A 12,508-nucleotide genomic window follows, 5' to 3' on the forward strand; every position below is an offset into this window, starting at 1 on the left:
ATGATGGCACTGGAAGGAAAAAGCTGTATCTTGGACTAAGTTCATAACAGAAGCTAAGGCATGGAAGATCTATGTCTATGTAACATTCATGATTTCCTTATTGTAGAAACCTGCAACATTGTATTGTAAGCACTTTTACTTGAAGTTCAAAATCTTCAGTTTTTCCTCCTCACAGCATCAACTGGCAGATGTGAAATACAGTATATAATGTTGAAGCAACTTGAAAATAAATTCCTATCTACAACATTTTTCTGCTAGCAACGGATACCTGTAAGCCAAAGATCAGTAAGGTGACCCAGAACTATTGTTTGGATGGTTACACTGCCCAGTGTGCCAAGATGTGAGGCAAAGGACAAAGTGTCTACTATTCTGGTTCTGGTAAAGGCACCTAAAAACATATCTTTAAGGTTTTTAATGAAATAGCTTAATGGATTTCTGAACCAACAGTTTAAACATCTCCTGTGCATTTAAGCATCTTTGAAATTCACTGACATTGTATATATGGATGCTTTTTTTCCTCCTGCCCTGCACTCTTAAATGCTGGCAAAGAACAAGAAAAGTAAACAAAGCATTAAATGAGAAAACCATTTCAGTCACCAGCCAAGGGGGTGATGTGACCCAAGAACATAAGGCACAGTAAGAATTTTTTTGCTGTGATATATCCCACAACTTAACCAGAGCTTTTTGGTAGTGAAATGTTCATCAAAAACTAAGATTCCAGGTCTGAAAAGAAAAGACAATCTCTCTATTACACTATGCTGCTTGCATACGTGTGGAATCAAATAAAACACTGTCATCAGTCTGACTCTAATGCTTACAGTGACAATGTCACTTCTCCAGAAACTGTAGAGATAAATCATGCCTTAATGCTATATGTAAGAACACAGCAATTGCTTTAAAAAGATCTGACCATACACAAACCATAAATTATGTACACGAAAACTGACTAGTTCTGTAAATTTTGACGTTTCAGCAAATGTTCAAAAGAAAGCATTCTTCTCTATGCTTTGCTTACCCACATACCCAGAACCAAAGCATAGTTTGGCCTGGAAGGGACCTTTAGAGGTCAGCTAGTCAAACCTCCCAGCAACTTCTGAGTAGGAACATCTACAAGTAAATCAGTTTGTTGAGAGCCCTGTCTGATCAGACCTTGAATATTTCCAGGCATGGGGCATAGTGTTTCACCATTTTCACTGTAAAAATCTTTCCTCTTATATCTAATCTAAATTGATACTCTTAGTTTAAAACCATTACCCCTTGTCCTATTGCAGTTACTACTGCATTTGTCCTACCGTTCGGAGGCCTCCATAAAGCACTGAAAGGCTACAATAAGGTCTCTCAAAAATATCCTCTTCCCTAGGTTGAATGGTCCCAACTTAAAAGTCTCCCTTACCTTGGATGGTTCTGGGTTTGCTGGCATTATCAAAGTCACACACCTTCTCCCATTTATCTCTCACTGCTTCAGGTGTCATTGGCTGATTCTTTCCTCTGACAATGGCACCCAACGATCGCTCCCAGCGCACTAATGGGAAACATCAGCCAGAGAGTTCCAGTAACAAACAAAGAAGTTTTTCATTTCTTTAGACAACTTTCCTCTAGGCCACCATCTTCAAGATGGTACAATAAGGGAAACATTTTAAGTACTCCAATATAACTCACCAGTATAACTTCCAGCTGGACTAAAAGGATACACTGCTTTAACTAGCATTTAAAGAAGAAAAAGCGCTTGTTTTAAGTTTCACTGAAGCTACAACAGACTTATTACTTTCCAGAAATACTAGTTTTACGATTCTATCTACTGAAAAGATGTAGCTAGTATTCATCTACAGACCTTCTCTTCTGACATGAATTTGACTACTACTGCTTAGGAAATCCTCTGAAAGCATGGAAAACTACAGAGAAAAAGTGAAAACCACTTTTTAGCTGTAAAAGAGAGTAGCCAGCACCTCTAAATTATCTCTGACATTGTATTTCAATACTGTAACCTGAAAGAAACTGGTAATGCCAATGTGTAATTAGTTCCATAAGGATACAGACCTGGATTACTTGGATCATAATTCAAATACTTAACCAGTCATGCTGGTTTGCCATTAATTAGCAGAAGGTAATGAATAAGGCCACACTGGTACTTCATTAACAATCTGGTTTCATTTCAGTAACTTCAACAATAGCTATTATAATGATGAAAAATGGTATTTCCTCTTGATAAAAGTGCAGATTTTCAGCTGTATTAAAACCTGTTTGTGAAGGACAGCAAGACATTTTGTGCTGCTACCCTGCTTCTTTTGATTGTTTACCACACTTCTTTGAAACACTATTCCAGTTACACAGTACACTTGAAGTTAGTTAGAAATGTACGAAATTATTAAGTCAGAAAAAAAAAATTAAAAGTAAGCAGAATGACTTCCTGAATTAACAGCTCTATTTTCAACCTTCTGACGATGCACATGTAGGCTGAAAAGTTATACAGTTTATGATAACAATGCTTGTACTAGGTTTAATGGACTTAGGAAAAAAGTCAAGATATCTCACACACGGACATTTTTTCTTCTCATAAGTCCTCAGGATGGCCTGCAAGTTTTCCTTAAATTAGTTTTTAAGCTAGTAACTGGCATCACTAAGGAAAATACATGGGTAGCATAGCTACTGGTTATTTAAGAAGACTAACTGCCTTAACATGCCTACACACTAGTATTTTAATAGAACCATAAGTATTGGAGGAAAGCAATGAAAAAGAATGAAATGAAAAATGAAAAACATGCTTGTTTATCAGCATGTGACACCTTTACAGCATGAAAAATTAAAGTTATCAAGAAAAGGCAGCAAGTTATACTTAACACTACATATTCTACTTTAAATTATGCGCAAGATCCAAGAGTTCAAGTTACTTAGACACATTTTCAGTTACTGTTAGCTCAAAAGCATAACAATGCACATACCTAAGGTTACCAGTTTTTCCCATATGAAGTTAAACTTTTGACTTTTACTGAATATAAGCAGTTTCCTGAAACCTTAGGCTTTTATTCATCTTCTTGCCTGAATAAAAAATGTCTTGAGCATACAGGTTAAGTCTAAAGAAAATTTGCACAGTGTTCATGTCAATTCCAAAAATTAGATCAATCCTGCAACAAAAAGTTGCAGGTAAAGTACTTACATTTTCCAATCCACCCAGCTCCCACCTGCCAAGAAAAAAAGAATCCATCAGCTTGGGACATGTCAGAAAGCAAAGCTTTGGTAATGTTGGGAAGCAAAACTATACTCTAGAACAAATTCAATATCTTAAGAATTTCTGAACTACTGCTGGTTGTATTTAACAGTTTAGTTAAGCACCTGAATGTGATCAACATAAAACAGTTTCCATCTAATATATGGGTTAACAGTTTGATGCCAATACCTATAATGATTATCATAATTACTCCTTCCTGCAAGTTACTTTGCATATTAGAATGATTTTGAGAACAAAATTTTGGTATCTTTTCAAGCTTAAAAGAGTACACTAAGAATTGTAACTATCAAATTGGTAGCATTTTGAGCACAGGGTAGAACTTGACTAAGCTGCTACTGCCTGAAATATTTATCAAATACTGCACAACCAGATCGGTATTTCTTCTGTCTATGCTAAGTATGTAGTTAATGATTATCATAATTACTCCTTCCTGCAAGTTACTTTGCATATTAGAATGATTTTGAGAACAAAATTTTGGTATCTTTTCAAGTTTAAAAGAGTACACTAAGAATTGTAACTATCAAATTGGTAGCATTTTGAGCACAGGGTAGAACTTGACTAAGCTGCTACTGCCTGAAATATTTATCAAATACTGCACAACGAGATCGGTATTTCTTCTGTCTACGCTAAGTATGTAGTTCACACATGGTAATTTAGTTTCAGCAAAAAGTTTAAGGCTGCACAAGATAAAACAAACAACTGATTTTGGGGGAAAGAATAAAGGAAGGGAAGAAGGGAGAAGAAAGGAAAAATAAAAAAATTACCTCAAACAGACTGCCATTTTCAGCACAGCTCTCATGACAAAGCCAAACTACTAAAGGAGCAACATATTCTGGTTTGAAAGCATCGACGAGATCTAGAGCAAATTGGAGCAGAGAATTGTGAAATAGACATACTCTACAGTTTCACTGAATTATTTAATCTAATACCTTCTTATGAACAGCAGAACCAGGAGAATTTCACCAATAGTGCTCTGTCATGAAAAGAAAGGATCAAGTAAATGAAACATTTGAAGATTCGATAAATAAAAATGTCTAGTAAGATACATATATGCTGCCAAATCCCATGACACGGCTTCTCAGCCAGAGAGATGAAAGCCTTTTTAACTGTTGGGAACACTGCTACATGCAGACTGCAAAGCCAGATAATCTTCCTAAATTTCCATCTGACAGGCAGCCTGAAACAAGAACAAGACAGCTATACATAATCCTGACAGAGATGTACCTGAGCAATTTTCCTCTTAGTCTGCTAGTCAGTTATACAGACAAGACATTACAAAAATAACTGCAGTGGCTGATTGTTTAAGAATTCTCTCATTTGGAAATGATGATTTTTCCAAAGAATATAGAGAACTATTACCTGCTAAACTTACATATCTATCCTATATAGAAAGCTATCTGAAACTTGAGACATTGTCATGGAGCAGTGGGGTTGTCCAGTTCTTATCCCATATTCTATCCACTGTCTGAATGTTAACTTTGCTTAATTTCCCTTTTCAGCTTTTAGAATATTATTCTTTCAACAGCAATAGATATACAGCTGTTCCTCAGCTAAAGGTCATCAAGCATTTTCAATTATAGCCAGATTTTCCCAGATGAAGAGCTAGGAAGTCTTACCATTACAAGTACTTCTTTAATAGCAAAACTAAGGTAAAGAGAAGTTAATTTTTACAAGTTCCATAAAAGTAGAAGAAAGCTGAATTCCATTTCATATGGCATGTTGTAGGTGCATAGCAAACCCCTTAGGCTTTTCCAAAGTATTCCACACTTTATGCCACACATAATATAGTCTCAAAATCTAGCCCTAAACTATTATCACTAATGCTTGTAATCCACTTTTAAAATAATTTTAAAATAGGTACTAGAAATTTTAAGAAAAACAACCACACAAAAGATGCAAACTGCATTTAAGAGATCTTAGCAAGAACAAGACTGTGCGAGTCAAGTTGAACATACATAGCAATATATGGCAATGAAAAAGCATAGGTGACTGCAGACATCTGAAAACAAATAGGAAAGTCCTGACTAAAATAACAATGATAATTTAATAAGACTTCTGAAAATATTTTTAAGTTGTGGTGTTCAAATCTTTTAGAGTATTTGGAAAAACTGGACAGGGATAGAGCAAACAAGATAAATTATCAGGCCTGTAAGCATCTTAGAGAGATCAAAGGAGCTCACTCTTCTTAAAATGACTAAGAAAGAAAATTCTGAGATATTTTTTATCATCCTATGTAGATTAAATATCTTCAGAAATTGCCAGCCATTGTAGTCCATTTTACATTGCATGCTTAATGTATTTGGATCTTCTATAAATTGCTGTAAATCACTGGAACCTACAACTTCTAAGACTGCTAGAGTCATGATCACCTGGATTATTTAGATCTAAACCAGGCTACTTCAGTCTAACAAAATCAAGCATTCAGTCTGTTCCTAACGTACAAAATATATTACTCTCCAATACCCTATCAGTCTGACGAATGTGATGATTTCCTTGGCTTTGAAATCTGCCCATCATAAGGAAAAAAGAAAGTCAGGAGTGAAATTAAATAAGCTGAGTCGATAAGATTTTCTGAGCAATTTCCTCTAACAGACCTGTTTTCCAAATTATTTTTCTTTCTTCTGGTCATTTGCCAAAGTAATTAGTCAGGCTATTTATCCTAAATTTACACTTACATACAACTGCCTCCTAACATATACCTCACTGAATTTCCGAATGCAATACTCTGTTAAACCTGTTCAAACTTTCAAAGATTAATAGCTCTTCAATAAAAAAAAAAAAATTAAGCAACTCAGTTCACTATTATCTCCTGCTGATCATGGAACTACTAAGTACACACATGTTGTGCAAAAACCCAGTATTTCGCAATTAGGCAATACTGTAAGAAATGCAGACAACTTATGCACATAGTTGATGTCACATGTGATGAAACAAACAAGCCTTTCCACTAGTGTAGGAGGATCTTAGAAGAGATTACAAGTAAAGAGCCTTGCCACATGAAATTGCTTTTGCAAATGAGAAAACTTGCTTCATCTCTTGTGGCAGAAAGTAAGAATTCCTCACAATACACAAAGCAAATAAGTTGATAGTTCAAAGACAAAAAGATAGTAGGAAAAATGAATTGGTAGTACATGAATTGTGAAGGACTTCCATTTTCCAAGAGGTAGGAAAGTTTTCTGTACTTCAATTCACTGAAAAATATCAGGACTTGTAAATGTTAAATTATTCACCTTGTGGCATGACGGTCTGGGTCAGCCTGGATCCAGCAGTAGGAGCAATTGTATTGCAGTGGATGTTATACTTCCGGCCTTCAATTGCAATTGTGTTTGCAAGACCCAACAAACCAAGTTTTGCAGCACTGTAGTTAGCCTGACCAAAGTTTCCATATATTCCAGCAGCTGAGGATGTCATAATTATTCTTAAGGGAAAAGAGAGGAAAAAAAATTAAATTATTTCTTCAAGTTATTTGATTCTACACAACAGCATTTTCCAGCTTTGGCATTATAGACTCCATACTCTATAAAACAAAGAATGCAAATAAGAAGATATTATTTGCTGGTTTTGCTAACAATCAGATAACTATTTAACATTTGATGGGTAGCAAACATCTCACAAATCCTGACGAATTGTCACAGTAGCAGAAAACTAACAAAGTCAATGAGGCACTCTGAGTGATACTGCAACACTAGGAAAGACATTCTGTGACGCTGGGTCCTGTATATAGAAAAGTAAGTTCATTTCTAGCCACATTTCAATTGGTATTATTCTTACAACTAATAAAAGGTTTCAGCACTCAAAAGAAAATTACTTAACTGAAAATTACTTCTCTTAATATTATCTACCTGGTAATATCTGTAGATCTACTCTCACAGAATTCACATTCCAAGAATTCTAATATGCATTAAATGCATGACAGAAGAAGACAGGAAAGGCAAGTCTTGGTCTTTGCTGTTCCCATTATTACTTTAGAGGTGACTAAACTGCTCACGTAAGAGTTCTAAACCCACTAGAGTTCACAGTTGGTTTGAGGCAACAAAACAATTCAATTCAATTCCATATAAATGGGTCTAAACCTTCACTTTTAAAGGAAACCTGTCATGGTTTCACACTGGCCAAATGCCAGGCACCCACAAAAGCTGCCCACTCATCTTCTCCTGCCAGAGCTGGGCAGAAGAGAGAAAAAAAATTAACAAAGGGTTAATTGAGTTGAGATAGAATTGGGAGAAAACACTCCAAGGGCAAAACAGGCTCAACTTAAATGTACAAAGTGAATTTATTACTAATAGAGTCAGAGAAGTATGAGAAGTAAAATAAGCCCTTTTCCTCCCTCAACCCCTCCTTTCTTCCCACCAACACCACAGGGAGACAGGGCATGGTCAGTTATCACTGAGAATTTTCTTCCACTGTTCCAGGAGAAGAGCCCATCCCCTGTGAGGCTGTGGGGTCCCTCCCACAGGAGACAGTTCTCTGTGATCTTCTCTGGCATGGGTCCACTCTTACGAGTAGCAGCCAAACCGTGCCTGCTGCAGATGTGAGTCCCTCCCACATGCAGAGAGTCCTCACAAAACTGCTGTGATGTGCAGTCCTCCAAGGACAGGCTGCTCCAGCCTGGAACCAGGGCCATTTCTTTCCACCAGGTCTTCCACTGGATCACAGGGTTCTCCAGACATCTGCCTGCACCTCTTCCCCTCTTTCTCCACTGACCTAGGTGTTGCCATGCTGTTTCCTTCACATGTCTTCACCTCCTCCTCTTCTCTAAGCAGAAAAAACTGTGTGTCCTTTTGTTTTTGTTTTCTTCTTAAATCTGTTATCACAGAGGTATCAACATCACCTCTAACTGGCCCAGCCTTGGCCAACAGCATGTTCATCATCTGAACCATCAGTGATTGACTCTGCTGGACACAGTGGAAGCTTCCAGCAGCTTCTCACAGAAGCCACCTCTGTGATCCCCTCACTACCAAAAACCAGGCCATGCAAAACCAACACAAAACCTTAACAGAGCCTGTTCAGATCTACTTGTAAACACACTGCATAGCTGGGATCAACATATATTTCACTATTTTACCTCACTCATTGACAATAATGTAATGTTTTCAACCTATGTAAAGAGAAGCATTGCAAGTACTGTTCAATATGAAGAAAAGCTACAAACTTTATGTAAATCAGACATTTTGCAGATGGCACATATCTATCCATAATCTTCAGAAGCACTCACTACCGCTGTTATCTGAGCAAACACAGAAAAGGAGACAAGGGAAAATTATCCTAAACTGATGCAAATCTAGAATTAAGCTCTTTTAGAAGAAATAATTTAAACTCCCAGATTTAAGACTTTCACTGTCCTCACAGCTCACTTCCCTGGATGACAATGAATGTTATTTAGGTCACAGGATGAGAAAACAGCTCACAGTTTTCAACTGTGGGTAGGGGTTTCATGTGGGTACAGTTGAGATTTATATAATCAGTGCTTTGATCAGGTTTTTGATAAAACCACAAAAAGGGAAAAAAAAAATCTGATCATTGCACTTTTTTTGAGTTAACAGTAATACATACCAAGACCAGACTTGGAACACCCCCATAATTTTTAAGACAAGTACATTTGTCCAAAGGGTTAAAACTGACCAAGAAAACTCATGACAACCAAAGATCAAACATAAAATTCCATGACCTACAAGCAGAATTGCATGTACCATTCATTTGAATAAGAAGGAGCAAACAAGAGTCCTTCAAACTAGCAGTAACATACAAGTAACAAATATTTCTAACCAGTCGTCATTAATTGAAATGGTATTTTTATACAGTTACAAATTCTGTTTGATTCAGCCAGAAAAATACAATATATAGGGGAAAAAAAAATATATATATATTTGGCTGAGGAAATGGAGAGGACAGATTAGAACTGTAAAGTCATTTTCACCGATTTTGCTTCAGCCATGACAAAGTGAAAAAAAGAATGTAAGATTCCTCCTTCACTATTTGGGCATCTGTTATACACTACTGAAAAATGCAATACAGAAGACACATTTTTACCTGCCAAATTTCTGATTTTTCATATGATTCCATGCAGCTCGGGTGACCAGGAAGGATCCCCTCAAATGAATTCTGTGAATTATATCTAGGAACAAATTAATGACAGTTTAGTAATTCCAGGATTTGTCTCCCAGCTTGAAATGCACCATGGCTCTTCTTCATACACTCCCTTCACACTATTTTATTGTTGGTTTTATTTCATGCTTTTTTGGTGGGGGGCTTTTTTTGTTGCTTTTGTTTTTTCTCTTGACAGACCATTTTTCAACACTTGCCTGAAGATACACTGATCACGAAGGGGCTGCCCACATATACTACCTCTTGGATGGGCCTCCTCGGTACGGAACTCAAAAGCATTCAAAATTCCTGCACTTAAACAGACTCAGACAAGAAGTACCGAAGACAGACTGTATTTGTAGAAGTCTTCTCCACTGGCTTATCATCATCTACCATCTCAATGAAGGTTTAGCTTTTTCTTTCTGTTCCTTGTCACATCATTTTATTTTCCCCTCTGGTTAGCTCTGGTCTTTTACGCCTGTTTAGTATTCAGCCACTCAGTGCTAGCACTAGGAACATCCTGTTCACAAAAACTATTGTGTGTAATTCACATGGCTCTTTTTCTTATTGCAGCTGGCAACCAGGAGTGGGAAGAAAAGCCCTTCTTCCCCTTTGGAACTACATTCACCTAGAGAGAACTGTGCATTGCAGCACAGACCTGATTTGCACACTGAACACAAGCAGCTTTCCACTAAGTTTGCAGGGCAAAAAGTAAACCTTCCCTGCCTTTTTTTCTTTCTTGTTCCCATGGGAGGGATGTACACATCAGCTTTCGCACAGAAAAAACATTCTGAAGTAATTTTAAAATCAACTCACCCCAATCTTCATCACTTATCCTAACAAAGGAACGGTCTCTCAGGATCCTAAAATGCAACATTAGGAAAACAAAACAAACACAAGATCAACATTTGTTTACACAAAAGGGACAGCCCACACTCAAACAGGACCGGTATACTCACCCAGCATTGTTTATAACAATATCTGAAATTAAAAAAAAGGTAATTAATTCAATGCACTGATAAAATACAAGCTTATTTCTATTTTTCTCCCACTTTCAAATATATACAGACAAACACTAGACATACACACTGTATTACATATAGTATATAGCTCCTTGTCCTGATTAATGAATTCTACCCTTGGACAAAAATTACAGCATAATACTTCAGGACAAACAAGTCTCAATATGACAGAGACATCAGTGGGACAAAATCTGAAAGAGAGGCATAGCTGTGAAGTGCTGGCTGCCTAGAAATTCAATACCTGCAGGATGCAGCCATCCTGGACAGTTTTGAAGTCTTCTTTGAATTTCAGAATGCCCCGATTACACAGTTTGTGCCACCACCTTTATTGCAGTAGCCCAAATGATAGCTAGAGAAACTAGAGAGCCTCAAAGCTGATAAAGTGACCTGCATAATAGCAATTTCTCATCAGATATTTAATTGGGTTCCTGTTGGCTTTGTTTATGTGTACTTTAAGCCATTTGACCCTGAGATAATTCACTGAGTGGTTTTAAACAGTGACAATCACATGGTTAAAAAGAATTTTAATTGTTAGATAAAATACCTTAAGTTTTTTTTTTTCATTTCTGTTAATGCATGTTGACCTTATGTAAGCAGAAGAGCTTACAAAACATGAAATGTTGCTTTCAGCAACATTATTTGTGCTAATTCTATGCAACTAGCTATAACACTTCATAGACTTCATGCTTTGTGACAGAAATCGTTAACCATTATTGAAGCTCCAAAATTCTAAAGGGCAGGAAAATAAGAATCATATACTAAGCTTTAAACTTCTGCTAAAACCACAAAAAAAACCAAAAAACAAAAAAAACCCCTACAAAGCCAAACGAAAAACCCCAGAAAATTTGATCATTCAGATAAAAAGCTGAAAGCCCCCTTATTCAGATTTCACTGACTATAGGCATCAAGGGTTGGTGAATACTACTGTTGTCAGAATGTATTTCATACACATGCTGTTAATTGGACTGCTTATAATGGCTTTGCACTTGCAAACAAGTTTCAACATGAATTAAACACTTGTACCTATCCTCCCAAAAGCCTCAAGGGCTGCCTTCACAAGCTTTTCACCATCTTCCACGGAATCTGTAAGAAAAAAGTACAAATTCCCAAATAAAATTAACTGCACTTCCAGGACATTAACAACTGCTTTCGAGCTAAGAAAAATAAATTGCGTACAGCCCCAGTGAAAACTAAATTCAAATCCAGCCATTATCTGCATGTGGTCAGCAAATCCCACACAGCAAATCTAAATGGTACAACATGTGCCATTGCAAGAAAATCATGAAGCAAAGCAAGCAAGAACAATTCATTCCCATTTTGCCTCTGAAAATTGCAGATGGACAGCAGCTTAATACTTCAATTTTAAAAATCAGATAAAAGGGAAGGGTATTAGCAGACAAAACTTAATTAAAAGAGGCAATTAATGACCTGCCTCCAACACCTGTCTCTCCACTCCACATGATACCATGTTTGTTTAATGTATATCTTATTGGTAAGCTGGCAGTAGTCTTTCACTAAGCAGCATCAACTTTTCATTTAAGATGTCCATTGTTCCTACAGATAAAGCATTACACTCATCTGGAAATATAACATACCATAATTGGGTACTGCTCTCCCTCCTTTTGCTCTGATTTCATCGACAACTTTGTCAGCAGCTGAGGAGCTTTTGCCATATCCCTTAAAATCACCTCCAAGATCATTCACTGTGCATGACAAAGAAATGAAATTTTGTTGTTAGCACTCAGACATCGTGGTCTATCTTTACCTCATCATCACACTGTGGGTTATAAGGAATATTAATAAAACCTGCTGCATCTGGATCTCGCTGAGAACCACAGATGACAAGAGAAAAAAAGTATGACATCTGACTTTTTTTAAAAGCAGTGCAACACACATTATCCCTTTTTCTTTAAATAACATGGAAAACAGAATCTTCTTCCCCCTTCCTCCACCATGTCAACTTGCTTGTTCTGCCCAGGATACCTTTGTAATTGTGTTGTATTTCAGAGATTAAAATCAAGATTACACCCCAATCATGGCAATTTATTCCAGTCTCTAACTATTGCATGAACCCTAAGCAAGACTGCCAAGACTTTGTTCCTGTTTAATAGAGTAGCCAAACTGTTACTAGTCAACACCACCACAGAAGAGATCCAACTGTCTGAACAAAATGAGA

The 12,508-nt window shown here is 36.8% G+C and overlaps 1 protein-coding gene across 1 annotated transcript in view; it reads right to left on the reverse strand.

Moving 5' to 3' along the window:
- Nucleotides 1-12,508, reverse strand: part of HSD17B4 (hydroxysteroid 17-beta dehydrogenase 4) — a 61,418-nt gene that overhangs the window by 42,254 nt on the left and 6,656 nt on the right. Inside the window, exons 3-11 of the mRNA XM_021546256.2 lie at nucleotides 11,928-12,035; nucleotides 11,356-11,415; nucleotides 10,270-10,291; nucleotides 10,127-10,173; nucleotides 9,257-9,341; nucleotides 6,457-6,644; nucleotides 3,991-4,082; nucleotides 3,155-3,179; nucleotides 1,394-1,522 (exon numbers count right to left, since the gene is read on the reverse strand). Of these exons, the coding sequence (XP_021401931.2) occupies nucleotides 1,394-1,522; nucleotides 3,155-3,179; nucleotides 3,991-4,082; nucleotides 6,457-6,644; nucleotides 9,257-9,341; nucleotides 10,127-10,173; nucleotides 10,270-10,291; nucleotides 11,356-11,415; nucleotides 11,928-12,035 (756 nt within the window). The remainder of the gene's footprint in view (nucleotides 1-1,393; nucleotides 1,523-3,154; nucleotides 3,180-3,990; nucleotides 4,083-6,456; nucleotides 6,645-9,256; nucleotides 9,342-10,126; nucleotides 10,174-10,269; nucleotides 10,292-11,355; nucleotides 11,416-11,927; nucleotides 12,036-12,508) is intronic.

Source organism: Lonchura striata, chromosome Z, assembly GCF_046129695.1.
Source record: "Lonchura striata isolate bLonStr1 chromosome Z, bLonStr1.mat, whole genome shotgun sequence".
Taxonomy (NCBI): domain Eukaryota; kingdom Metazoa; phylum Chordata; class Aves; order Passeriformes; family Estrildidae; genus Lonchura; species Lonchura striata.